The 24770-nt window shown below is 37.4% G+C and overlaps 1 protein-coding gene across 4 annotated transcripts in view; it reads left to right on the forward strand.

Moving 5' to 3' along the window:
- Positions 1-4659: 4659 nt before the first annotated feature.
- DOCK9 (dedicator of cytokinesis 9) overlaps positions 4660-24770 on the forward strand; it is a 114664-nt gene continuing 94553 nt past the window's right edge. For all 4 annotated transcript variants that reach the window (XM_068425549.1, XM_068425547.1, XM_068425550.1 and 1 more), the window contains exons 1-4: positions 4660-4904; positions 14210-14326; positions 22661-22750; positions 24412-24494. In XM_068425549.1, the coding sequence (XP_068281650.1) occupies positions 4791-4904; positions 14210-14326; positions 22661-22750; positions 24412-24494 (404 nt within the window). In that variant the 5' untranslated portion in view covers positions 4660-4790. The remainder of the gene's footprint in view (positions 4905-14209; positions 14327-22660; positions 22751-24411; positions 24495-24770) is intronic.

The raw sequence follows: 24770 nt of genomic DNA on the forward strand, positions 1-24770 counted from the left end.
ATGTTCATATCTGTCTTATGCTTTTATCTTTTTTATTTTTTATTTTTTGGATTATTTTCTTGCTAGAGAATGTACTCCCTATTGGTGGGACTGCAAGTTACACATTTACAGTATTTGTCATAGGAGGAATGAGTCTTCCTAACTGACTTTCTTGTGACTTTATATTTCATCTGAATGTAATGTGCATGGCAGGGAATCACCAGGTGAATTGCATGCTGTTTCCCATGTGCTATCAGCTTGCTGAGCCTTTCTCTTGAACTTGTGAATATATTCTTCCAGGGCAAGCATGTATCTTTTGGTCACTTATGAAACTCGGCAGTATTAAGATATGTATAGCTGCAACACTGAATCTTCCACTAACATGCAAAATGTTATGCCTTTAATACAGCTGCAAGGCAGGCTGCCAAGTGTGGGAGGACAGTGCTATAGAATACCTCTTACTAGTACAGATGACAGCAGGAAGTATTGGCTTTTAATGGTGCTTGTTCTTCTGCTAAAGTGGGTCTGTATTTTCATGTGAGCTGCTGTCTTAAAAACCCAACCCAAACAAAAAACAACCAACCAAAAAAAAAAAAACAAACAAAGCCCAAAACCCCAACCCCCCAACAAAACGAAGCATCAAAACCCTTCCAGTCATCCATCCTTCTAATTTTTGAAAGTTATTTGTTAAGAGGTACTGTGAGTTGCCAGACAATTTAAAGAGCTACAAAGAAGTAGAGAACAGATGTAGGGTTTTAGTAAATGATGTTGTCGAATCCTTCTGTTGTCACATATACACGACATGCAAACCTACAGCAGGATTGTTCCTTCCTTCCCTCCTTGCCCCAGTTGCTACAGGTTAAGCAACAGTTCATTCCCTAGAACAGCTAACAGACAAGTTTGGTGGCTCTAATTATAGCTGGTAGATTTAGTGAATGCCGATATTGGCCACTCAACAGAGTTTAGTGATCTTGATGCAGATTGTAAATGGGACTTGGAGAAAAAGAAATGCCATTAAACCACTCAGGTTTTAGCCTGTTCCTACAGTGAGGCGAAGTAGTCATCCTTTCTTCTATCAAAGTTCAGAGGAAATTCTTATAAGCCACCCATTCCCTTGCTATCGCTTACTCTTCATTATGTGGTAGTGTGCATTAGGAAAGCAAGCTCTTGGAGTAAAAAGTGATTTGGAGGAATAAGAGGGTGTATGTGGGGAACTTGTATTTTGGGCAGCAAATTTGCTGGGTGAATCACTGAGGTATGCTGGGAATACTGAGAACTTTTTTGCCTGTGTAATTTTGTAATTACACAGGTAGTTCCTTAAGGGTATATGATGCAAGAAGAGAGCCAACTATTCAGCTGTTGGAAGTAATATGAAAACTACTGTTGTTAAAAGCACCATGAGAAGTCCTTCAAGCCACTGTGTTTGTAAAAAGATGAAATGCATTGTTTCCATAATAATCTGAGTTATTTTGCAGATAGGTCTCTATTTAGCTAGTAATTTCCTGCAATTGGAAATGCAGTCAAATAACTCTTGTACAGTGACATTCTTTTTGTATGTGCTGGTTTTCCTGGTTTCTCTCTTGATCCTTATTCAGGTAAGTGCCTGATACAACAAATTGAATAGTATCAATTTGATACTACTGATAAATTTTCAGCATGTCTTAAAGTCCTATTTTTCATCTTTTATGTTTTGAATCGTGTTTTTTGTAAAATTTTTAATATATCTCTTTAGTCAAGTAACATACCTCTTTTGACTGTGTGGTGCTTGGGCAAGCAGTATCTCATGTCTTTGTGGGTGGTGTGTTTTTTTTTGTTTTTCGTTTGTTTTTTTTTTCCTCTAAGTATTTTTTTGTGAATTAAATTTTTGAGATAATCACTAAGTCCTCAGAAGAAAATAGATGTTGGAAATGCACACCAATTTAGCAATTAAGGTCTATTTCATGCAGGATATAGCTCCGGAGGTACTGCTTCACATTGTTGTTGTTAAAGAAAAGAACCTCGTTGTTAAACTAAAGAACCTCCTCTAATGGTATAAGTGTGTTAATGAAATGCAAGCTAGAAATTACATTAACCATTCTGTAGGAAAAAATAACTTCTGTATCTTTAAACTGATGTTATGAAAATGTTGGTTTGTTGGCTTTCTTTTTGTCCTTCATTATGTTTTGAGAAGAATAGAGAGAATAATGGGGAAAGAAAATCACTTTTATACTGAATTAAAGTAATCCAGATGCATTCAAGAGTAGTACGTGACCAGGATAAAACAGTCTGGCAGTTTAAAAGTAAAATCCTTTGTTAAATTAACCAGGAGAAATACTATTTAAAGTGTATAATATTTTAAAGTCTTTTTTAGTGTGAGTGTTTGCAAGTGCCTTGTGCATAATAAGGTTGTGCATTTCTGGTTGCAGTTAAGTACAATTGCAGCCCATCTCAATGAAACAAATTCCTGTTTGGCAGCTGCATCCTCAAGTAATGGTATAATTTAGTCTAAGCTGTTCTGTACTTCCGTTTTCTGAAAACAAAAGGAGCTGGTGCAAAATAAAAGTGTAACTAAATGTTCTTGAACTATTGTCTACCTTGATTTACACAGGAAGATCTGTTTTTGTAAATTTGACTGAACTGCTGCTTTCCTTCTTAAGTCTTCAAGAAGCTTTATAGAGTGTTGTTTTCTAGAGTTTGGTGTCTATATATTAGAGAGACTGCTTAAAAAGTAAATGCATTGAACTTCTTTTTCCTAGGGAAAAAGACAAAAGCACAGTAAATCATTATTGTCTTGACTAATAGTTAACTGTAATATTTCTTTCAGTCTGCTCATTAGAAATGTGCTTGCATTGTGGATGGGATGGGCAGTAAGCTGAAATAACAATATCTTATGCAGGTGTGAGAGCAGAGAGAAGGGGAAGAGAAAGAGATATGGATAAACATCTCATGTTAGGTCTGAAGGGTAAGAAACCTGTGCCTGAAGTTGTGCTGCCTTAATACTAGCAATAAAAGAGGGTTTTTGAGCTTCTCCACAACTCGATCTGCTTTCTGCAGATTAAGGTGACTTTCTCTTCTATTAGAGAATAGATAAAAATTCATGTCAGGTTAAATTTAGGATATCAGTTATATTGAAGTGAGATAATTAACTGTCCAAAGAAGTGGAGCAGATTTGAGAATTGAATGAAGGTGGTGGCTTAGTTTCCACAGCTGTCTGGTTGTTCTAGTGGACAGGGAGTCTAAAAAAGGGATGTGCTGCTCTGGGGAGTTGAATTTTCTCTCAGATGTATTTTTGCTTGGTAAATATAGCCACTGAGGTTTCTGCACTTGGAGGTTGTAACTCATTAGTGTTAAAAAGAAACAAAGGGAAAATCAAAATACCCCTCTCAAAACCTGGAGAAAACTGCTCATCACAGTTCACATTTTTCAGGAAGAATTTAGCATACAATTGTGTGCTAAAACTACTGCATAGGGGAGCTAGGTTAGTCAAACCTTCAAAATTACAAAAAATGTCAGCTAGGTTGCATACAAAATTGCTTTGCACTACACGAAAGAATTGTACAGAAATGATCCCAATAAAAAATGCTGCCTCTTATTTTACGAGTGTGTGTATGCTGAAGTGTCTGTAAGTCATGATATAGTAGGAGAGTAGATTGGATTACAAAAGCAAAGTTGAAGCATGACTTGAGTTGATGTGGCAGTTGAGGAGGGGAATGGAAGATACTAACCACCAAGCACTGTGTAGCCTTGAATCAGAAGGCCGAGAGACACTTCTGAAAACTGTTCACAGGACAGAGAAGACATCCCACCAGTGTTTTGTACTGTCAGCAAAAAGAAAATCCTATGGAAGCCAAAGGCAGCGAGTGATGGCTGGCTGCTCTTCATGGCTGGAGAGCTGAGCTTCTCTCAAGTGACTTAAATCAAAATGTATGAAGATTTTGTTGTGTTATCTTCTCGGTGTTTTTTTTAGAGGGTGATCAGTGATGGACTTCTACAATGCTGAGGAGTTCTGAGGAGGGAGGAATGGGCTGAGAGCACTAATAATGTGCAAGACAGAAGTGAGCTGACTGGCTCAAGCGAGGAAAGAGGCTGAGGGAGACTGGTAGTTTACTTGAAGAATTAAGTGCTTAAAAGTTGAAGGTATAAAGAGGAGTTTTTAAATTTTATTTTTGACTTGGTATCTTTGCAGAGTATATAAGATTTTTACTGTGAAGACAATTTGACATTAAGGTAAATCTTTAATATGGATCTAGCACTAAGATTAAAAAGAACATCCCCACCCTACCCCAAAAAAAGAGCAACATATCTGTCTGGGGCATTGGTCCTGGAGAATGTACTTGATAAGTGTCTGGTTGTTGATACTACCTGAGTAAGTGATATTAATGTAAAAAAAAAAAGTAACACTTAGGGTTTTATACTTCTAAAGAGGCCCAGTTGTCAGTAAGTGGCTCATTTTTACAATAAAAATATTTTAAAATATTGAAGCCTTGCTTTTATAAGTGCTGTAAAAGACGTGGACTGTTCTACATGGTCATTTTAGAAATGCACATTCTCTTTTGTGTTTAACTTGTAACCTTAAGGCATTAAAATGGATCCACCTTTTTTTTTTTTTTTTTCCCAGAGGAATACAACTTGCTTAGGGGCTGGCCTTTGTCTGTCATGCATTCCCACCATGACAGATTTAGCAAACTGCAGCTGAGAAGTTAGACTAGTTTGTGCTTTCTGCTGCTTGTGCTGGGGAAAAAGCTATTGTTTTCACTGGATCACTGGCATGTTGATTACTTTGATGCCAAAAAGCATACGGTTTTGCTGCTGTTTGTCTTTTCAATCAAAGAATGCAGGCAAGAACAAACAGAAATCCTAAGAAAGAGCTTATTATAGAGTGTCCGCAGCAATGCAAGGATGCATGTCCTTGTGAAGTAGAAGTGGAGAGTCCTGTGGTAGTGCCGGTAAGAACTGTTTAAACAAGCTATCTCTTCTCTTTAATAATTCCAGTTCTGTCTGCCAGTGAAAAACTGTTTAATCTGATGCTTATGCGAAGTTCCAGCAGTCTTACTTGTGAAGAAGGTGTGTTTAAGATTTAGGTTTGATTCTTTGTGTGTTGTCTGCCTTTTTTATTTTTGCTTTCTGGTTTACCAAAACTTTGGTTCTCTCTGAATGTGACTTTTAAATTTGGTTTTCATACTAGCTTCTTTTCAGTGTCTGTTCTGTCTAGCATAGTTGTGCACCTCTTTGAAGCTAGCATGAAAACTAGTTATGCTTTAAAATATATTCTAGCTCCTCTATTTTTTAACTGCCCAGCATATCTTTGAATTAAAATATATTTGAACTCTCTGAAGATGGTGTGTGTAACAGTTAAATTTTACTTAAATGTTCTAAGAACTACCTAAATGATTCAGGTGTACTTCTGTTAAAGGATCTAGTTTTCAATGCCTTCAATGCACATTATTTAGGAATTTAAAGTTTTAAAGTAGCTTCTGCTGAGGGAAAAGGGAATATTTCTGTATGTGGGGGAAGTAATCAAATAAGAACATTTTTTTTTTTTTTTCGTATTGCTACACACTTAGTTCTGTTGGAATTTTAATAGTACAGCAAGAGAACATAATAAGCAAGCTGTAACGAATCCACGAACTCTCTCCAGCTAGGACAATAAACCTTTTCAAATAACAGAGGAGGATTGTTAAACTAACAACTGATATATCAGTAGAAAGAAGTACTTTAATAGTTCTTGCTAAAATTCCAGTTTTACTTAGTAATATCTCATACTTAATTGCTGAATTAAAGGATGATGATCTCCTCTTTATTTGTCTGGCTGTGGTTGAAGTTAGTGGGAGCTGTGATCCTCAAATTATGGTCCCCCCCCTTATTTGAGCTTCACGCTACGCATTTAAGAATTGAACTAAAACATTTTGGCTATCTATGTTTAGTAAAACACATCTGTAACTTTATGGGAATTGTTACTGTATATAACTGAAAGCTTACATGTGTGTTAGTAAGACAAATTTTCTTTTCCTTTGCATTGTTTTCTTTCGTTACATTCTATTCAGAGCAGTTGTTAGTAAAACGTGTTTTTTTTGTATGGGTGTGTTCTGATTTCTGGTCCAGATTTTCATCAGTACAATATGAGCTAATCCTGTGTGTGCTTTCCTGCCTTTGGAATGTTTAACTTTATTTAGAACTGTTTTTATTCCCTCATGAATACCCAGAGAGGATATTAGTGCTTCTGCAGATACTTAAGAGTACTGCAGTTGATCAGCAAGTGTGTGTATTTACTTAAAAAAAAAGTATAAAACATTACTGTGTTTATTTATAACCATTTATGAAGTACATCCGTATAATTTTCTATCTACTAAATTTAATGTTCATGGATTAATATACCTCCAGTGTTTGCCCTCCCTTTTTTCATTTTCAGATGAAGTGAGCGCGTTCAAAACAAAGGTCAATATTTCAAGGGAAGAACATTTAGGTTCCACGTAGGTCACATAAAAACTGTCTTCACTGTGCTATTTTGGTCTTTATCTGTTACATATATAGACAAGAGTATATATGGCGTATAATTATAGATGGCATAATATCCCTTTTTCCTCCTGCTTTTGTCTAGTTTATTGAGGAAAACTAGATGAAAGGGTGCAAGGACACTTTGCACTAAGTGGGCTGCTAGGCACAAAGCAAAAAGTAGGGCGCTATGTTTCATTTAACGCTGACGTTTGGGTCCATTTTTATTTCATTGGGTTGTGAAGTTGCAGTAGATTTTTTTCTGCCACAGTGAAAGTAGGTATTTTCTTACTGGTATAGGGTGTAGGAAGTAAGACTGATAACATTGCTAGTTGGTGTAACAAAATGCAAACAGCAGAACTTCTTGTTGTCTGGACTAGAAACCTTAGAATTGTATTAGATAGCAATCCCCGAAAGCATTTGGAGCAGGAGGCTTCTGGTTTATTCTAGTAATATTTCTCAATGACTGTTGCCTAAAACATTCTTTCAGATGTGGATGTATTCCTTTTGTATGGGCAATTATGATGAGCTTTACCTAGCACTCGAGTTTTTTGAGTATTCTTTCAGAATCATCTGTCAAGACTTCAAGGAAGCAACAAGTTTTTTGTGATATTCATTTAATTCTTTTAAACATAGTTAACAGAGTCTGCTGGAGTATTGAGGGAACTGAGTATTTATTACTGTAAGCACCCCACGTGATATTGAAACAATGTGATTTGATTGAGGTAACTGAATTAACTTTTCCTGGATAAGTGGGAAGGTTCACAAAAGGAATCATCTGCTGTTTTCAGTGCCAGTATGTTGGTACATGTGCTCTCTTGTTTTCCTCCAATTTGAATTGGGTCATGTCATAACTTTGCTTTTGAGGTTAACAAGCAAGAAGAGCCCATGGAAAAAGCATTTAGATTTTCTGGGCGGTGCCACAAAACCTTACTTGGGATGAACTGCTGTTGTGCTACCTGTTGTAGAAGTTACCAAATTAGTACACGTGCTGTCCAGCTGCATTTTGATAGTCAGAAGTAGTAACTGCTTATCAAATCAGATGATGTTTCTGGGAAGTTGGAACTTCTGGAAGCCATCTTTCTGCTTGGAAACACACTGGCGGTATAAAATGTTAGACACTTGAGCTCCTTTGTCCAGCAAAGTGTTGCCTAAGTCTGATTCTAGTGTTAGAAGTTTCTGTGCTGATCAGAGAATTTCATAGGACGCAGCACGCTTACTTTGCATCTGAAGGCAAAGCAAATCACAGAGGAGGGTAGAGATGAAACAACTGGAACCACATCCATGTAAACAACCTGATGTAAATACTGGCAATACAGAAGGTCTTATAAAAATGTTTGAGCTCTGAAAAGTGTTCTTGTGTTTAAATGGACCTTGACCATCAATGACATAAATAAAAGCACAATGCTTTGTAATTTAGACTGTGCGCATTGAGTTTTGGAAACCCCCACTCTTCTGTTACAGCCCCCTGAAGACTTGGGTGAACAATAGAACAAGGGTTTTCAAGCTTTCAGGTTAAACTGGAAAAAAAAAAAAAGGAAAAGTTAATTATTGGTTTGGTTTTTTTTTTTAAGAAACACTGTGCAAAATGTTTTGAATTTGTCAATGAAAGCATATTGTTGCTTAAATATATGCATAGTGGTAGTTTTTTACATAAACCTATAGCAGCTTATTCCCTCCCACTGCCCCCAAGTTTACATCACAAAAGTAACCATACCTAAGGGGATAATGAGTAAAGTAATATTTAAGAATAAGCTGTAGGATACATATAATTTTTTGAATGGATTTTTAAGTTGATTAAAAAGTAACACAACCTGGGTGATTTATTTTGAGTTTATTGCAGTGGTGGGACAAGAAGATACAGGGAGCTGTTACCCACGTTTAGTTAGTCTTCCTATTTGTCCAAAGTGGTTTGCCTCAAGCCAATGTTGAGAAATATGTAACACCATACATTCATCAATTCATATGCTGTGTTGCCTGCTAGTGCTTGTAGCTCCATTCTACTCTTTATGGGGACTTGTTAATTTGCAGACGTATGTGCTAAATATATTTTTATAAGGTAAATGATATTTTGTAACATAAGGCTAACAATACCCTGTGTGCTTAACCTGACTATTCTTTGTTTTATGAGAAGACAAGAGAAAGATAACATTTGTCTCGATTTAAAATACAAGAAAAAATGTACTGTATTATTTTTTCTGTAATATATAACGTAGGCAATCATTGAAATCCCAACTTAAAATTCCTTTTATCTGATGGCTTTTGACACTGCTTGTCCAAATATATAAGCCATAATCTGGCAGATTGAAATAGTTACCATGTGGGTGTCATGACTGCTGTTTTGAAATGCTTCTTATTTCTCATAAGTTTCCACACCTATAAAACACTGGCAAAAAACAAAATGGTATGGCAGATACTTTGCTGTTTTATCTTCCTACAGATATGGCATTGGCTAGCTTGCGTGCTGGACGCCATGAAGCCCTATGCTCTTAGCCTTTTCTTAGAATGCAGAAATAAAAATGTTGCTTGTTGCAGATTAATAGGAAAAGTTAAGCCTTGTTTGAAAGACTGACTTTTAGTGCCTGTAAACTTGATTTTGCAGTTTTGACTGGGCTGAGTTTTTTCTGTGTCAGCTGGTCCATGAATCATGTTCACCAATACTGTACCTACCCAGCGTCTTGTCTTTTATATTACATGAAATAATAGACCAGAAATTTTTTTTTTTTTTTTTTTCCCCGAAGAAGAGCTTGAGAGAGAATCTGCTTCCTTGTGATGTTGTAGGTTTGGCTAAATGCCAATGTCAGTGTACTGTTTGTTGTTTTCTTTTTTCATATCTGGTTCAAACTGATAAAACATCCTCTTCCTTTTGAATCTGACAAATGACTAAGAAAGAAATGAGTAACACTTTGGAGAAACCTGGGGAAGCAAATTCTTCATTAATTTCTACAGACATGGTATTTCTGCAAATCAGGTACTTCACTGATTAAATAGGAAGATGGTGCAGTTTCCTGGTACCACTACCTGCCTCTGTGTTCCATGGACCTAGATTCAGGGCCTTGGCTGCAGGGAGCTTTAGATTCTTTAAAAGCTTTTAATGAGGGAGGACTCTTTAATCTTGTGTTTACAGCCTGTAAGCAAAATGTGAGCAAAGCTCATTTTCTTTTAAGATTTTTTTTTAAATGAATTTTATGGTTGTGGTGGACCTGTTTTGTGACTGTAGGGTAGAGACATGCATTTGGAATGAATTGGATGCTTTCTGAAGCTGCAGTATATGCATCTTTGGTTTTTGAATTAGCTTTGCTAGAGAAGTGATTTTTGTGTGTGTGTGCATGCCCATGAAATAATAATTCTAGTTACACTGTTTTTAAAAGTAATCCTATTCCTCTGTTTTTGCTGGTAAAATGAGAGGAGCCAGAGCTAGCTTTCTTCCAGTCTTCACCTCTTGCCTTCCCAAGAGAATTAACAGGAGGATGGACATAGCTCTTAAGCACCAGGGAGAAAAGGATGAAAATGCTGGTCATGTGCAGCACCACATAAAAATCCATTACCTATTTGAGGTGACAGCTTTCCCTTGCCACCTTGTTAGTGGAATTGGTGCTGTGATGTATCTGCTTGCTAGTTCAGACAGTAGATGTCCTGATATGTGAACTTTCTGACTGTATTGACCATGTATATATTTCTTCTTTACTTTAAAAGGCTTCCCAAACTGCATTTTAAATATATTAAAATATGCATCCTGAATTAATTTTTTTTAAGGACACTTCAAAAATTGTGAGCTGCACTGAAGCTGAGTAACAGAATTCAAAAATGCTTTTGCAACAGCTTTTAATAAGGACAAAGTTTCATGTTCGTTTAGTAATCGGAATATCTCCTACTTCTGAAGGGGTCCCATGAACTCCCACCTATTGGCACAAGTAGTCATGCAGCCGTCTGATCAGCATTTCAGAGAGCCAGTCTGGTGCTGGTTGGGAGGAACCTTCTAAATCCAGCTCACTCCTAGTCTGTCTCAAAATACGACTGTTGAGTTGCTGGTACTAGTGTGAGAAGGCTCAGGAATGTGCCACGAGAGAGAGTCCTTCTAGTGTCAGCCCTCCTTTCAATTAATTTAAGCCAATTGTGAACCCAAATCTTTAGCTAACAGAAGAGACTGATTGTATACACAACTCAAATGGTCTTTCTCCCTTCCTAATTTCTTAGACTCAGTTTAATTTGGAGTATTTATTTTTATTTCTCCTGAAGGTCAGTCATTCTGCTCTACACTCAAATCAACCTGTCTCTGCAGCACATTGCATATAATTTCTCATGATAACCTCTTCAAAAGGAATGGTCACATGGTAAAGGCCAACTTGACCAAGTGGACTGACTTGGCCATAGTACTATAGTAGTCTCTAAACCTTGTTTTAACATTAGAGTGTACTGCACAAGAGCTCAAGCTCAGTGATTGACAGGTGAGCATCTTGCTTGGCTGGGTAGGTAGGTGGAGACCCGTTACTTACCTTGAAAGTGGGAGAAAGATGAGCAAAGGGTGTATTGTTTTCTGAATGGTAAGTTTTATCTTGTACTTTATTTAAAGAGCAGGGAAGTTTGAGGGGCTCTTCATACTCTGTTACGCCTGTCTTGTGCTTAAGAAAGCAAATTTATACTGGGCAGTTATTGCCTTGGTGAAGAGTAGGAGAGGGTAGATGAAGTTACTGGAATGTCTTTGGAATCAGAACTTGTTATGACAATTTGGCACAGTGGGGCTGCTCAACCTGAAATTTTGAGAAGGGGTAATTTGGTAGAGCCTGCGTCTAGGAAATGTGTCAAGTAGTTGGGTGAAGAAGGTGCATCTGGCCTTCTGAGTACTAAGGAAGCTTGGAGCACACCATTTCAGTAGTTTGGGATTCATTGCAGCACTCTGAATACTCAAAGGCAGACTTAACAAAGTTTTCTTGCAACCAAAATATTTTGTGTGATTGGTACATTAGAGAAAATGTAACCTTTTCTTATGCCGTGTTTATGCATGCTTCTCTTATACTTTTCTGAGATAACTCAAAATGGTCCAACTACTTCAACTACAGATGCATGCATGAACATAAACTTAAGCCTTTTCTCGTGGACACTGGTGTTAGTTCTTCTCTTTGTGATAAGCCGTGTTCATGAACAAGAGGAAAAGATGTAGCAGCAACTGTGGTTCAGGCGCTAGGCTCTCCAAATGTGTTGGAGTACAATATACAGCGAACTGAACAGCTATTCTCTGTCTCCTGTGAGGAGAAAGATGGCAAGCTCAGCATGTATTGGCCTGTGCTGAGCAGCTTGTTGGACAGTTTATGAACTTTTAGTAAATCCTTCAAGTGTGATTGCAAACGGTAGCTATTTTTGTCGACAAAGCTACATTTTGTTCATTTTTTGGTAGACTTATTTTCCAGATTTTGCTTTTTTGCCCCTTTCAGCTGTTATGCTCTGTTATGTTCTTGCATTTTTCTTAACAGTAAAACTACCATATGGTAGATATGAGGGAATCCCACGTAACTTTTGAGTAGCCTGTGAACTAAGCCTGAAAACTTTGGTAACCTTCTCTGACTAAAGCTTTCCTAATTCCTGGAAAACCCAATTTGTTTGATTCACTTTTGAATGAAGAAAAGACCTAGATGGTTTCTCAGGAATATTATTGATATACTAATGATTATCATAGAACATAGAATAGACTAGACTCTTTCAGTTGGAAGGGACCTACAACAATCATCTAGTCCAACTGCCTGACATCAGGACTGACCAAAAGTTAAAGCATGTTGTTAAGGGTATTGTCCAAATGCCTCTTAAACACTGACAGGCTTGGGGCATCGGCCACCTCTCTAGGAAGGCTGTTCTGGTGTCTGACCACACTCTCAGTAAAGAAATGCTTCCTAATGTCCAGTCTGAACCTCCCCGCTGCAGCTTTGAACCATTCCCACGCGTCCTATCTCTGGATACCAGGGAGAAGAGCTCAGCACCTCCCTCTCCACTTCCCCTCCTCAGGAAGCTGTAGAGAGCAATGAGGTGGCCCCTCAGCCTCCTTCTCTCCAAACTAGACAAGCCCAAAGTCCTCAGCCACTCCTCACAGGATGTTGCTTCCAGCCCTTTCACCAGCTTTGTTGCCCTCCCCTCTGGACACATTCAAGGACCTTCACATCCTTCTTAAATGGTGGGGCCCAGAACTGCACACAGTTCTCCAGGTGAGGCTACATCAATGCTGAACACAGCGGGATAATCACCTCTTTTGACTGGCTGGTTGTGCTGTGCTTGATGCCCTCCAGGATGCGGTTTGCCCTCTTGGCTGTCAGGGCACACTGCTGACTCCTATTGAGCCTGCTGTCGACCAGCACCCCCAGGTCCCTTTCTGCAGGGCTGCTCTCCAGCCACTCCTCTCCCAATTTAAACTTATGCTCAGCATTACTCCATCCCAGACGCAGAATCCGGCATTTGGACTTGTTAAATTTCATCCCATGAATCATTGCCCAATGCTCCAATCTATCTAGATCCCACTACAAGGCTTCCTGTCCCTCAAGAGAGTCAACAGCACCTCCCAGTTTAGTATCGTCAGCAAACTTGCTAATGGTGCATTCAACTCCTGCATCCAGGTCGTTGATAAATATATTGAACAGGACTGGCCCTAGAATTGAACCCTGAGGAACACTGTGGGTGACAGGTCGCCAGCCCCATGTAGCCCTATTCACTACAACCCTTTGAGCTCTGGTAGACTTAAAGATATTTCTTCTGTGCAGTACAGCTGGAATTTGAAAGGTTATTAACATAAGTTATGAAAATATATATATGTAAAAAAACCTCATCTCATCTGATCAGCTACAATAATGGCATAAGCTGGCCTTGCTGCTATTCTTATGTTTAATATGCCTTACTTTGAAATTAGTACCTCTGACCTTAATAAAGTATCAATTGGAAAGTCTCTTGTAATTGCCACTTGTAAAAAAAAAAATAAAGTAATTTTATTTCAGATACTGTGATATACAATTTTAGTCGCAGAAAGTGCAAGCTGGATTTTAACTCCAGCTTTGCATTAGTTTTCACACTCCGAGGCAGTGCTGCCTCATTGAGAGCTCTCTCTAAACCTGCTTTGCCATCTGACCACTTAACAGAATGCTTGGCAGGGGGAAGGTTTTTCCCTGTCTGATTGTGCACAGCCAGCTCTAATGCCTTGACAGCGGTGTAGGGTTTAAATGTTGAATCAATGCGTAGTAACTGATGAAGGCTACTCATGCAATTAAGAGGAAGCAAATGGCCTATGGGAATCTTTAAAAAAATATAGAGAAGGAGGAATGTCAATTAGCCTACCCATACTGCAGGTTTCTACTGAATTAAAACAAAGTTCAGTCTCAGCTTTGAGTTAAAATTGTTTTAATCCCTGCTAAACCCGGATCAGAGCTTTCTGGGCAGTATCAAGCAAAGGTAACCACCAGTGTAAGAGACTAGTAATTTCTTTATGATTTTTTTTCAGTGAAAATACATACATGATTATTCTGATGAGCTCTGACCTAGTGTGTTTTGTGTAATAGTTCTGTTTCTTCATTCTGAGGCAAATAGCATGCTTGTTTCTGTAATTATCAGTTTCACTTGTATGTATGGTATAGTGTGACATAAAGTCTGCATTTTGAATACTGTAAGTTTTCGATGTAGATGAAATCTCATTCTGGCAACTTTTTAAAGAGTAACTTCTTGAAATGAGTCAAAAATTATAATTTTTCCTCAATATACCTGAATTTATTTTCATTTTTTTCCCTAGGCAAAACCAAAGCTCATAGAACCAATAGACTATGAAAATGTCATCGTTCAGAGGAAAACACAGATTTTGAATGATTCTTTACGTGAGATGCTACTGTTCCCTTATGATGACTTTCAGGTAACTTAATCCTTCCCCGCTCCCCTTTTTTTTTAAAGACAGATTTTTAGCAGTAGTAGTCATGAGATGATAACTTCCCATTTCTTTGGTTGTTAACTCTCTTTAGCTACAAAAAAAAATATCTTTGCCTTGAGTCCTTTACACTGCTTGATTTATTCTGTCAGATTACAGAAGAAGAAATAGCACAATTTCTTTATCCATTCAGATTATAAGGTCTATTTCTGCAACTCAGCAATTTTACTTCCTTTTTTGAAGTAGGTGATCAGTCATTTTTAGGTATTTCCCCTCTCTTTCTGATGTAGGAAATCATATGCTGTTTGTTCAAAAAAGCATCTGCTTTTTGTCATGCTTTAATTCTTAAATTGTTTGTTCTTTTTTTTTTTTCTTTTTCCCTCCTGAACAGTGAAGGGCATGAACCTGTTCACATAAAAGCTGTTACTCTCAGCTGCATGTTACCAGCCAAAACTGGGTTTTGCAAAGTAGCCCCTACATAACAGGGCTCTGACTTGATTAAGCCAGACTTTACCAAGATTTGTGATCATCTTGATATATTTCTATAAAATAACTGTTTATTAAATAAATAGTTTATTTAAATACACTTTTTTGAGTCTTGTTACAGATCCAGTTTGAATAACCACCAAACTCCTTAGAGACTGGAGTTGGTGTAATTAGTGAGGAAACTCTCACACACACCCATACCTGCAGTCAAAATGTCTACCTGTGTTTGAAAAGTATGCAGACATCTGAGCTGTCTGTAAATTAACTTCTTCTGGGGCCTGTATCATAGTTGAATACCTTAGAATTGTTCTGCAAAAACCAGCCTGAAAAGCTGAGCACTTTATTCAGCCAAGTAGTTGAAGCTAAGTTTATGTTTGTCATGGGGAAAGTTGGTGATGAGTTGGTGTGTTTCTACAGAAGGGCATATGAAGTCCCATAAATTACAGATGTTGAGTTTTTCATGAATTCTCTCTAGCCTATTAAAGTATTTACCTGAGTGCACCTGGACTCTGTTTTTAATACAGTCTATGTGCTTCATTATCACCGATTCTTACATGAATAACTCTACTTGTAGCCTTCCCGCTCTGAGCTAAAAATGTTGGTTTTAGCAAGCTGCAGGTATTTAGAGAGTAGTTTGGGCTTCATTATGTTCTCAGCCACATGTGAAAGTTTTGAAGGACTGCAAGTAAGAATTCTTGCAAAAGCAAGTCGTACTGCCTGTGAACAATATCTAATGATACTAGTGTTCAAATGCTAGACCACTCATGATGGTGCCCCCCACCAGGTATTGGTTTTGGGACTGGAAAACATGTGTGGGCTGTATCAGCCGGATCTTCTTCTACAGTGTGGCTCTTCAGTATTGCAGATAAGAGGAATCAAGGATAATTCTGCTAAGCGTGCTCTTATCTAATTGCCTAGTTCAATTACCAGGGGTCATTCTGGTGAAGAGCTCTGAATTATCAATGAAGAAGAAACAAACCTATCAAGAATGTCCTCAGGCATTTTGTTTGAGCACTCTGGGGGATGTCTGAAGTGTTTAACTGTTGTTTCATGTGGCCTCCTCTGCAATTCTTAACCTCAGGCCTGTGTGATTGAAGCTACTCCATGGTTCTCAGTCTGATTCTTTAAAGGGAATGACTGAATTTTGTTCACAAACTGTGATGCCTTTTGTCATCCTTTGTTTGTATTCTATGGTAAGATTTTCATCAAGGCAATCATTAAAGTGTGCGTTACATCAGAGGATTTCCTTCAGGTAGTCACAAGTTTGGAATATAGTCAGATTTTCCTGTTTCTTTATCCCTCAGCAATGTAATATCTGAATACATTTTCTGGATTTCTTTCCCCTATATAACCTTTGGCAGATTCTCATTTTATACTTGATTTATATGAAGACTGGTTTGTACTATCAAACTTTATTATTATACTATCAAACTTTTATTTCCTTCTAGGATTTGCTGCCACAAACTTACTCCGAATATTTTTATTGTACACATGACTCTCCAATACTACTATGATCTATCTAGCTTGTTTTCAACAACACAATGCATTTAAATCTGTCATTCGATGTATTAAGAAAATATTAATGAGTCAGAGAACAGAAATCCCTTATGTACTTACTTATATTTTTGCAAGTTAAACTTTTAACCCTGTGCAGTTTTCCATGATCGTATGGTTGACAATATCATTTGAATCATTTAAATAATGGCATATTTTCTGTATTTGCCATTCTGCTTCACATGTATTTTTTAATTCCTTTTTCCTTACTTGTTGCTGTCATACAATGTGTGGGCAGCTCTTGGGTAAGCCTCGGCTCAAATGTTTCATACTGCCCTCATCCCCCACAAGATGAATTTAAAATAGTGAGCTAGAGTATTTAGAACTAACTACCTGTATACACACTTAGAACAGTTTATAGGTGGAAACTCCTACCATTGTCTAAAAACCTGTTCAAGCCATTTCCTTTTAGAGCATTTAGTTTTTATTTTTACAAAGTTTTTCCTTGTGCTTAGGTTAAACTGATTACAATCTAAAAAACACTTGCCTAAAAAGGAAGCCAAGCCCTGATAATTTATAAAGACATTAAGAGTAAGGTTATTTTCTTACCAGCATGGCCTTAAAAGTAACGCTTAAAACAGCACAGAAAATACTTAACTTTTCAGCACTAGATATCACTTCTGCAGTTTTCGTTAGATTACAGAAGAAATTACATCGTTTCAAAGAGGCTGATTGATAACACTATTGAATTTGTGCTAAAGTTAAAATTATTTTGGAGACATTGGAGACATGTTTGTGCATAATTTGGATAACTTTTTTTCAGGTAATGCAGTTAGGTAACTGAAATGTAATTTAATAATAGTGTGTTTCATGTAACTAGTAACAATACTTGCAGGAATTCAAAGGCACAATTTTTGTAACAAATGTTTTAATGTCTTATTCTGTAGTCATGGTCAATACCACATTCAGTTTGTAACTCTCACCACCTCAGAGAAGCTAAATACTAAAGCAGAACTGATACGAATTGTTAGTCCATATCAGAAAAGAAAGCTTGCACAGCAGCTGGCTTCTTTGGACCACATATAGCTTGCTGAGTTCAATAATCGGGTTATTCCTTAACTTGTTTTCATGAAATTTATAGGGGCAGTCATGTTATATTTGGAGATCCGTTTTACTGTTCACATCACTGAGTAAGGATGGCCTGGATAGGTGACTGTTTAATTTTTACCCTGTACTTTTCGCCCCATTCTTGCTGCATTTTGCACAGTGCCTATTTTACAAGTAAGATACAGGACTTATTAATAACCTCCATTGATTGTATATCGATGGGCCGAGGCCAACTGTATGAGGTTCAACAAAGCTAAGTGCCAGGTCCTGCACTTGGGTCACAATAACCCCATGCAATGCTACAGGCTTGGGGAAGAGTGGCTGGAAAGCTGCCTGGCAGAAATGGACCTGGGGGTGTTGGTCAACAGCCAGCTGAATATGAGCCAGCAGTGTGCCCAGGTGGCCAAGAAGGCCAACAGCATCCTGGCTTGTATCAGAAACAGTGGGGCCAGCAGGACTAGGGAAGTGATTGTCCCCCTGTACTGAGCACTGGTGAGGCTGCTTCTTGAATACTGTGTTCACTTTTGGGCCTCTCACTACAAGAAAGAAAAGGGCAACGAAGCTGGTGAAGGGTCTAGAGCCCAAGTCTTTATGAGGAGTTGCTGAGGGAACTGGGGTTTAGCCTGGAGAAAAGGAGGCTGAGGGTAGACCTTATCACTCTCTACAACTACCTGAAAGAAGGTTGTAGCCAGGTGGGTGTTGGTGTCTTCTCCCAAGTAACAAATGATAGGATGAGAGGAAACAGCCTCAAGTTGTGCCAGGGGAGGTTTAGATTGGATATTAGGAGAAATTTCTTTACCGAAAGGGTTGTGAAGCATTGGAACAGGTTGACGAGAGAAGTGGTGGAGTTACCATCCCTGGAGGTATTTAAAAGATGAGATGTGGTGCTTAGGGTCATGGTTTAGTGGTGGTGGACATGGTAGTGTTAGGTTAATGGTTGGACTTGATGATCTTAAAGGTTCTTTCCAACCAAAACAATTCTATGGTTCTGTATATATAAAAGCACTTGTACACTGTGGCTTTTTTTTTATTCCTTTCACAATATTTTGAATCATTGACTGTTAATAACCATAATTTTAAGCATCATAAGGGGATGTGGAGGGCGAAGTGGTTTGGGGGGAAAATTTTACTAGCTCATATTCAACAGCCAACACTGGAAAGAGCATGTGAATAGGAAAGAATAATTTTTAAAACAGGTGTTGGCAGTGAGTATGTGGTGTCAGCAGCAATATTTTGTACTTTCTCTGTTCACTGTAGCTGCTGAAACTTGTATAGAATAAGAGTACTGTCACTAGGTGGACATTGTAAAATTTACAGAGCAGGAAGAGAACCTTACCAGATGACAGAAACTGCTTGAACACCTCCAAAGAGGAAAGAAAAATATAAAACACCCATGTTAAAAACACAGGAGGGAGAAAGGCAGAAGCTGAGGAATAACAAACCAAAATGGACTTGTCTGAGGATAGGTCAAATGGATTTGGGGAATGTTGTGTGTTTACTGGCTTCTGTCCCTCACCTACATATACTGTAGTCCTTTCCTCTAAAATATCTGCATGTGGACCTGTTGTTCAGTGTAGAATTGCTGAGGAAGACACCTTCCTACCCTAGACAAAACACCGGAAATTTGAGCTCTGCCATTATTTTTTGCTATAGAAATGTAGGGTTTGGCACCTTATTTCCCCAAATGACATGAATATTTTTGAGGACTACTTCTTTGTGTGTGATTTAATAAAATAATAAAAAAAAAACACAAAACCAAAACCAAATGTTTTCTATATGAAAAAATTACACGTGCTTATTTTTCATCTTGATAGAACTAAAGACTGATTTTGTTCATTTGTACTTTGCAGCACTGACTTTTATATAAACTATGACTTGGAAAAAGACCCACCATAGCTACACATTTATACATTTATTAAATGCTTAAGTATTCATGGTGCTAAGACACCCCACTGCAAAGTACTTGGCTGTATTTTGGCGGTTCTTTAGTGCCACCTACAAGCATGTTTGTCTTAAGAAGAACCCTGGCCATCTTACTATTGCTTTGCCCTAAAACATGGGGAAGGGGGACTAAGTTGACTCAGAAAATTGCATGCCAGATTTTAACATCAGTAAAATATATTATTTTTTTTAACCTCAGAAACAGAGCCGTTTGCTAAAACTGTCAAGAACATGAAAACACTTTCTAGTGTGAGATAAGTAAAATGGGAAATCTAACTTCAAATTGGTTATACATTCCCAAATCCTAGGTAATGCTAAGTCTCACTAGCAAACACAACCTTGTGACAGAAAGAGTTTGGAAATCTTAAACTACATCCATCACAGTCTGCACTGATATCGGACAGATTAATCTGTTTTCCATCAGATTTTGCGTAGCAAGTACTCCTTGGCTGTGAGACTTAGTGAAATGTCCTTTCTGCTGTGGCCTTCTCTGAAACCTCAGCACATCGTGCTGCTATCCTGAATCCCTGGGACTTGCTTAGAAAGTAGTATCAGTAAATGAGTCTGTTAATTGTGCGCCTCAGCAGTGTGTGTGAATCCTGGCTAGTGTTAAAAGCGGTATTCCTTGGTTTGACAGCACAGTAATTGAAAGGGTTTTTAAATCTTCTTGGAGAGCATGAGACAAACACTCTGTAGTTCCTGATGCTGCTATAAATCAAATAGTAACTCAAACCCAGAGAGTTGAAACATTTCACTTCTATGAAACAGTTCAACCAATGTAGTTGTGAAGAAAGTTTGTAAAGAGGACAATCCTTCCTTCCTAATTTTTCGTTTGGAATATAATGTATATGTATATGCATGCTGGCATTTTAAAATATTGTTATGCTGTTGCTTTAGTAATTATTTTTAGGAATTTGCTCTAAATCAAAATATCTCACTCATTGCATCTCTTGGCTCTCTGGTGAACTACTGCAGCTGACGGATGAGCTGAGAAAGAGGCAGCATGCATTAAGACAGTTACTAATATGGATAAAATCAACAAACTAAATTCTGTTTTGTCACTGATCTTGCTACAGTACTATACAAATCTTTTTATGTGTGAAAGACTAGAAAAAGCCATTACTATCGTATCGGTGATTGTGTAGCAGGATAACAGCAGCAGACATTCTAGAAGTATGTGCTGCTAGTTCAATTTTACTGAGTTCCACTATTGTGGTAGGACTTGAATCATGAGTTCACGGCTTTCCCATGAAAAGTGCCTTGAAAGATGCCACCCTTATTCTCTGGGTTTTTGTTAAAATAATAATTTTTTTAAAAAGCGTAGTCTACCTGTATGCTTATAGAAAATATTTTATATTACATATATTATTTATATATTATCTGAACTATAAATAGTTTCCTATCAAATACCAGACTTTTTCAGGCTGGGAAGAGGATCTAGAGATTCTGGCCTTTAGCTCTTTTAAGGTAGCTTCATACTCCTAATAATTTTTCTTCCTGTACCTTGTGAAAACAAATACTTTACACTCAGTATGGTTTGAAATAAGGAATATGTTTCCAGAATTCAGAAAACCTCATTCTTAAATGCTGTTAGCATATGAATGAGTATCTTCTCGCAGGGTTTTTTTTTTTTTTAAAGTATATTGCAAGATTTATTGGTCCCATGAAATATTTTTGGGTTTGTGGTTTTTGCTTTTAATAGCTGCCTGCCTCTCCCACCCAAGCAGTTAGCATTGCCACTTTTCAGCAGAGTTCTGTACTAGATGAGTGACTTGAGCATGAGTATGGGATAATCCTTTTTTCTTTAACTCTTTACTGTACCTGAGTGTTCTAATGTCAAATACCCTCCCCAGATAATGGGATGAGGCTTTGGTAATGACAGAAATAGTCACGTTGTGGATCAAACTCTCAACAGAGATAAGTTAAAGTAATATACTTGTGTACTCTTTCTTTTTAACTGTTAATATGTGGATCCTTCCTGGTGCTGCAATGTTGGAGTAGAGCTAACAGGTGAGAGTTCACAACTCTCTTCCAGGTCCAGCTATGCAAACTCTCTTGTCCATCCTTGATGACCTAAGCTGTGAGATTCCTTTCCAGATGGTGCAAAATAATTTCTGTTGCTGTGTAGTTATTTTCATTTGTGGTCCAGAAGATTTTGTAAAGTTTTTATTTTTTTGTCTTCGTTTAGCCCGCACCTGGGGCTAAACAATAACAGTTGCTCTCTCACCCAATGTCCCTTTCCCAGCTGAGGAAGGGAATTGGGAAAAGGAGGGAGACCCGTGAGTTTGAAGTTAAACAGGTTTAATAAAATAAAGAAACCAATATCAATGACAACACAAAACACACAAAATTGTACTTACTTACAGAGCACTGGTAAGTTGCTCCAGGAATAGCAATCATCGGGAATGAGGAAGAGGGAGGAGAGGAGATCAAGAAGAGCCCCAAATCCCCACCAAGCCCTCCCTTTTGTAGTGAACTTGATGTCAATGATATAGAACACACCTGTGGGCCAGCCTGGGTCGACTGCCCTGGGTTTAGCTGCTGATAGCCCTGATCACCATGGCTGACCACAAACTGAAACAAAAATTAACAGAAACTTGATTCTATGAATTTTATCCCATGAAATCAGGACACTTTCATGCTTACAAATTTAAAGTACCTTAAGGCTTACTTCAGTGCTGGTCTGGGAAGCAGAATTTCATGGTCGCAGAGAGATTTTCTGTTCTCTGGCAGCCTTTCTGTGCATCTCTGAACTCTGGCACAGGACAGGAATAAGTTCTGACTTGATAGGCTGAAGCGTGTACTTCAGTGATCCAGGCCTTCTTTCTAAATCTTCAGCTTAACAGTGCAAGTCTCATTTTTTGCCAGGAGAGATCTGCAGTTGAACTACTCTTCTTATTTTGGTGTGGGTTCGTTTACTTTTCTTGAGTAATAGTTTTTATACGTAGTAATAACACTACTTTAATGTCTGTCTTCAAAATATTGGAGTTATGTTGTCATGGTGGTATTATTTTTACTAGTATTTTCTTGCCCATGTTAACAAAATAGAGGAAAACACTTTTCTATAGCATCTATTTCTTACTGATTCTGATCTTGCCCTTGCTGTGAAAGGAGGAACACATTGCTAATCTTTAAATGAAAGCAAATTCTCATTAATTGGCTATTCTGAAACAGCATGTTCACAGGATGTTTTCTGCTGAGCTTCTGTCTTACAGTGATATAGCTGAGTGTTGCCATAACGTATTGTCTTTCCTTTAATTGCAAGTTTCATTAGTTGTTTTTGTTGTTTTTCAGACAGCATTATTGAAGCGGCAGAGTCGATACATTCGTTCAACAGTTCCTGAAAATGCAGAGAAGGAAGCTCAAAGCTTGTTTGTAACTGAGGTAATATTGGAATTGCATGTGGCTGTGTAAAAATATTATCCCCAAATTGTTTTTCTTCTGCTTCATTTGCCATTTAAAAAACAGGAAAAAAAGCTCCGAAAAAAATATTAAATATTTATTGCCATTTACTTATTAATGATTTAAAGGGAAAATTTCCAGAAGAACCTAGTATTTTTTTCGTCGGTGGCTGGAAGAGAAGGATTACAGGATAGCTTTGAATTATTTTGTTTGTGTAATTGGCTTTTGCAAATGCTTTTCCCTTGTCTTCTTTATGGTTTTGGCTTTCCCAGATGAACATGTGTGATTTCCATACGTAGTATCGGGAGCAATAGTAAAACTGGAATGAATTGTTGTGACTTGTTTTTCCTGATAAAGTGTTTCACACCAGTCATTTTTAGTTTGTTCATAATAATCTTGTACAGTTTGCTGGAACAGAGATATTCATAACTGTAGCACTTGTAGAGGCCAAAATTCACTATGACTGCTCAATTCATATGCTATATGTAGAAGAAATCCTCAAACCTGAAGTTTCTCATAACTGCTTGTTTATGATGGCATTCCCTAGATTCTGACTGTAATGTTGCATTTCATTTAGTGTCTTGTTGAAGCCTTTTAGGAATGAAAGGTTTAAAAATTTTGGCTTTTTTATATTACCTACTGGTTTTCTACTGATATACTTTGAGCTGATACTTTAACAGCTTGAACAAGTAGATGTCTGTTGTAATTCCAAGAAAAAGGAAGGAGCCTCCAAATAGCTGAATCTACCTCAAACCTCAAAGTGATTTATCCACAGTGATACATACCCTTAATACCTAACCTAAACAGTTCTAAGACAAATTTGAAGAAGGTAGACAAGGAGGGGGGAGTGTTGTAGGCAATTCATGAAGTTGAATGAGTTTCTGCAGAAATAATTGCTTTGCAAGTATTAACTTCGTATTTTGAAATATAAAAAAAATATTTTTGAATTATTAGATGCTATGTTTGTGTACCTGTAAATATATTCATTTAACTTAAAATTTTGTTCCATATGGATCCTGGCAACAGATCTTGTCAGTTTTATGTTACTTCAGTCAAAGCCAAGATCAATCAGTACTTTTATGTTGTAGCAATATGGGTAGAGTAAAATAGTATTTCCTGTGATCTGGACCAGAGCTTAATGACATAATTGCTTTTCAACAACTGCAAGCATGCAGTTTAAGTATTAATTTGATTGCACTAGAGGTATAAATTTAAGGAAAAAATGTTTTTAGTTTCTCTGTATCAGTACACGTGAAATTGAACATTCTATTTTAGTAACATATCTGTATTTTAATGCTGAGTTTTCTAAAGGCTCATTCATGTTTTCAGCTGCAGCAAAATGCTGCTTTAACTTTTAAGACAACTGAAGATGGTTAATCCAGATGCTGAGTGTATTCACCATGTTCTGATTTTATAAAATACGCATCCAGCAGATAACGTCCTATTGAAACATATAACTTGTTGCAAAAAGCTGTATTGCACTAAACTGTATTGCAAAAGAAGTGTACAGAATTTTCAGAGGTCAACATGTAAGCATAATAGTTTATAAACAGCCGTATCTTAAGTTTTTTTTGTGTGGGTGTCTAGGAAATACTGTTAGTCTTCTTCCAATTAATGTTGGTATTTGGTTTCCATTAAAACAGTGCATCAAAACCTACAATTCAGACTGGCATGTTGTTAACTATAGATATGAAGATTACTCAGGAGACTTTCGACAGCTTCCAAAGTATGTATGTTATCTAGTGGTGTAACAAAGATTTTGAATTTCTGAAGGAACTTTAACTGTATTTAATGTAAATATATTTATTACAGAAATGTATTAATACATGTAATATGTAACTTGAAATACGCTATATCAATGTTTAATAGTCAGTGGAGATTATAAAGATTTGTTGGATGGAATTTATATTGTTGAACTTGAAGGTGTAAAATCTTGTTAAACCGTTTTCTGGAAAGATACCGTAATGATGCTGCCTTATTAATAGGCAGGTCAAAACAAGAA

This window comes from Nyctibius grandis, chromosome 2 (assembly GCF_013368605.1).
Source record: "Nyctibius grandis isolate bNycGra1 chromosome 2, bNycGra1.pri, whole genome shotgun sequence".
NCBI lineage: Eukaryota > Metazoa > Chordata > Aves > Nyctibiiformes > Nyctibiidae > Nyctibius > Nyctibius grandis.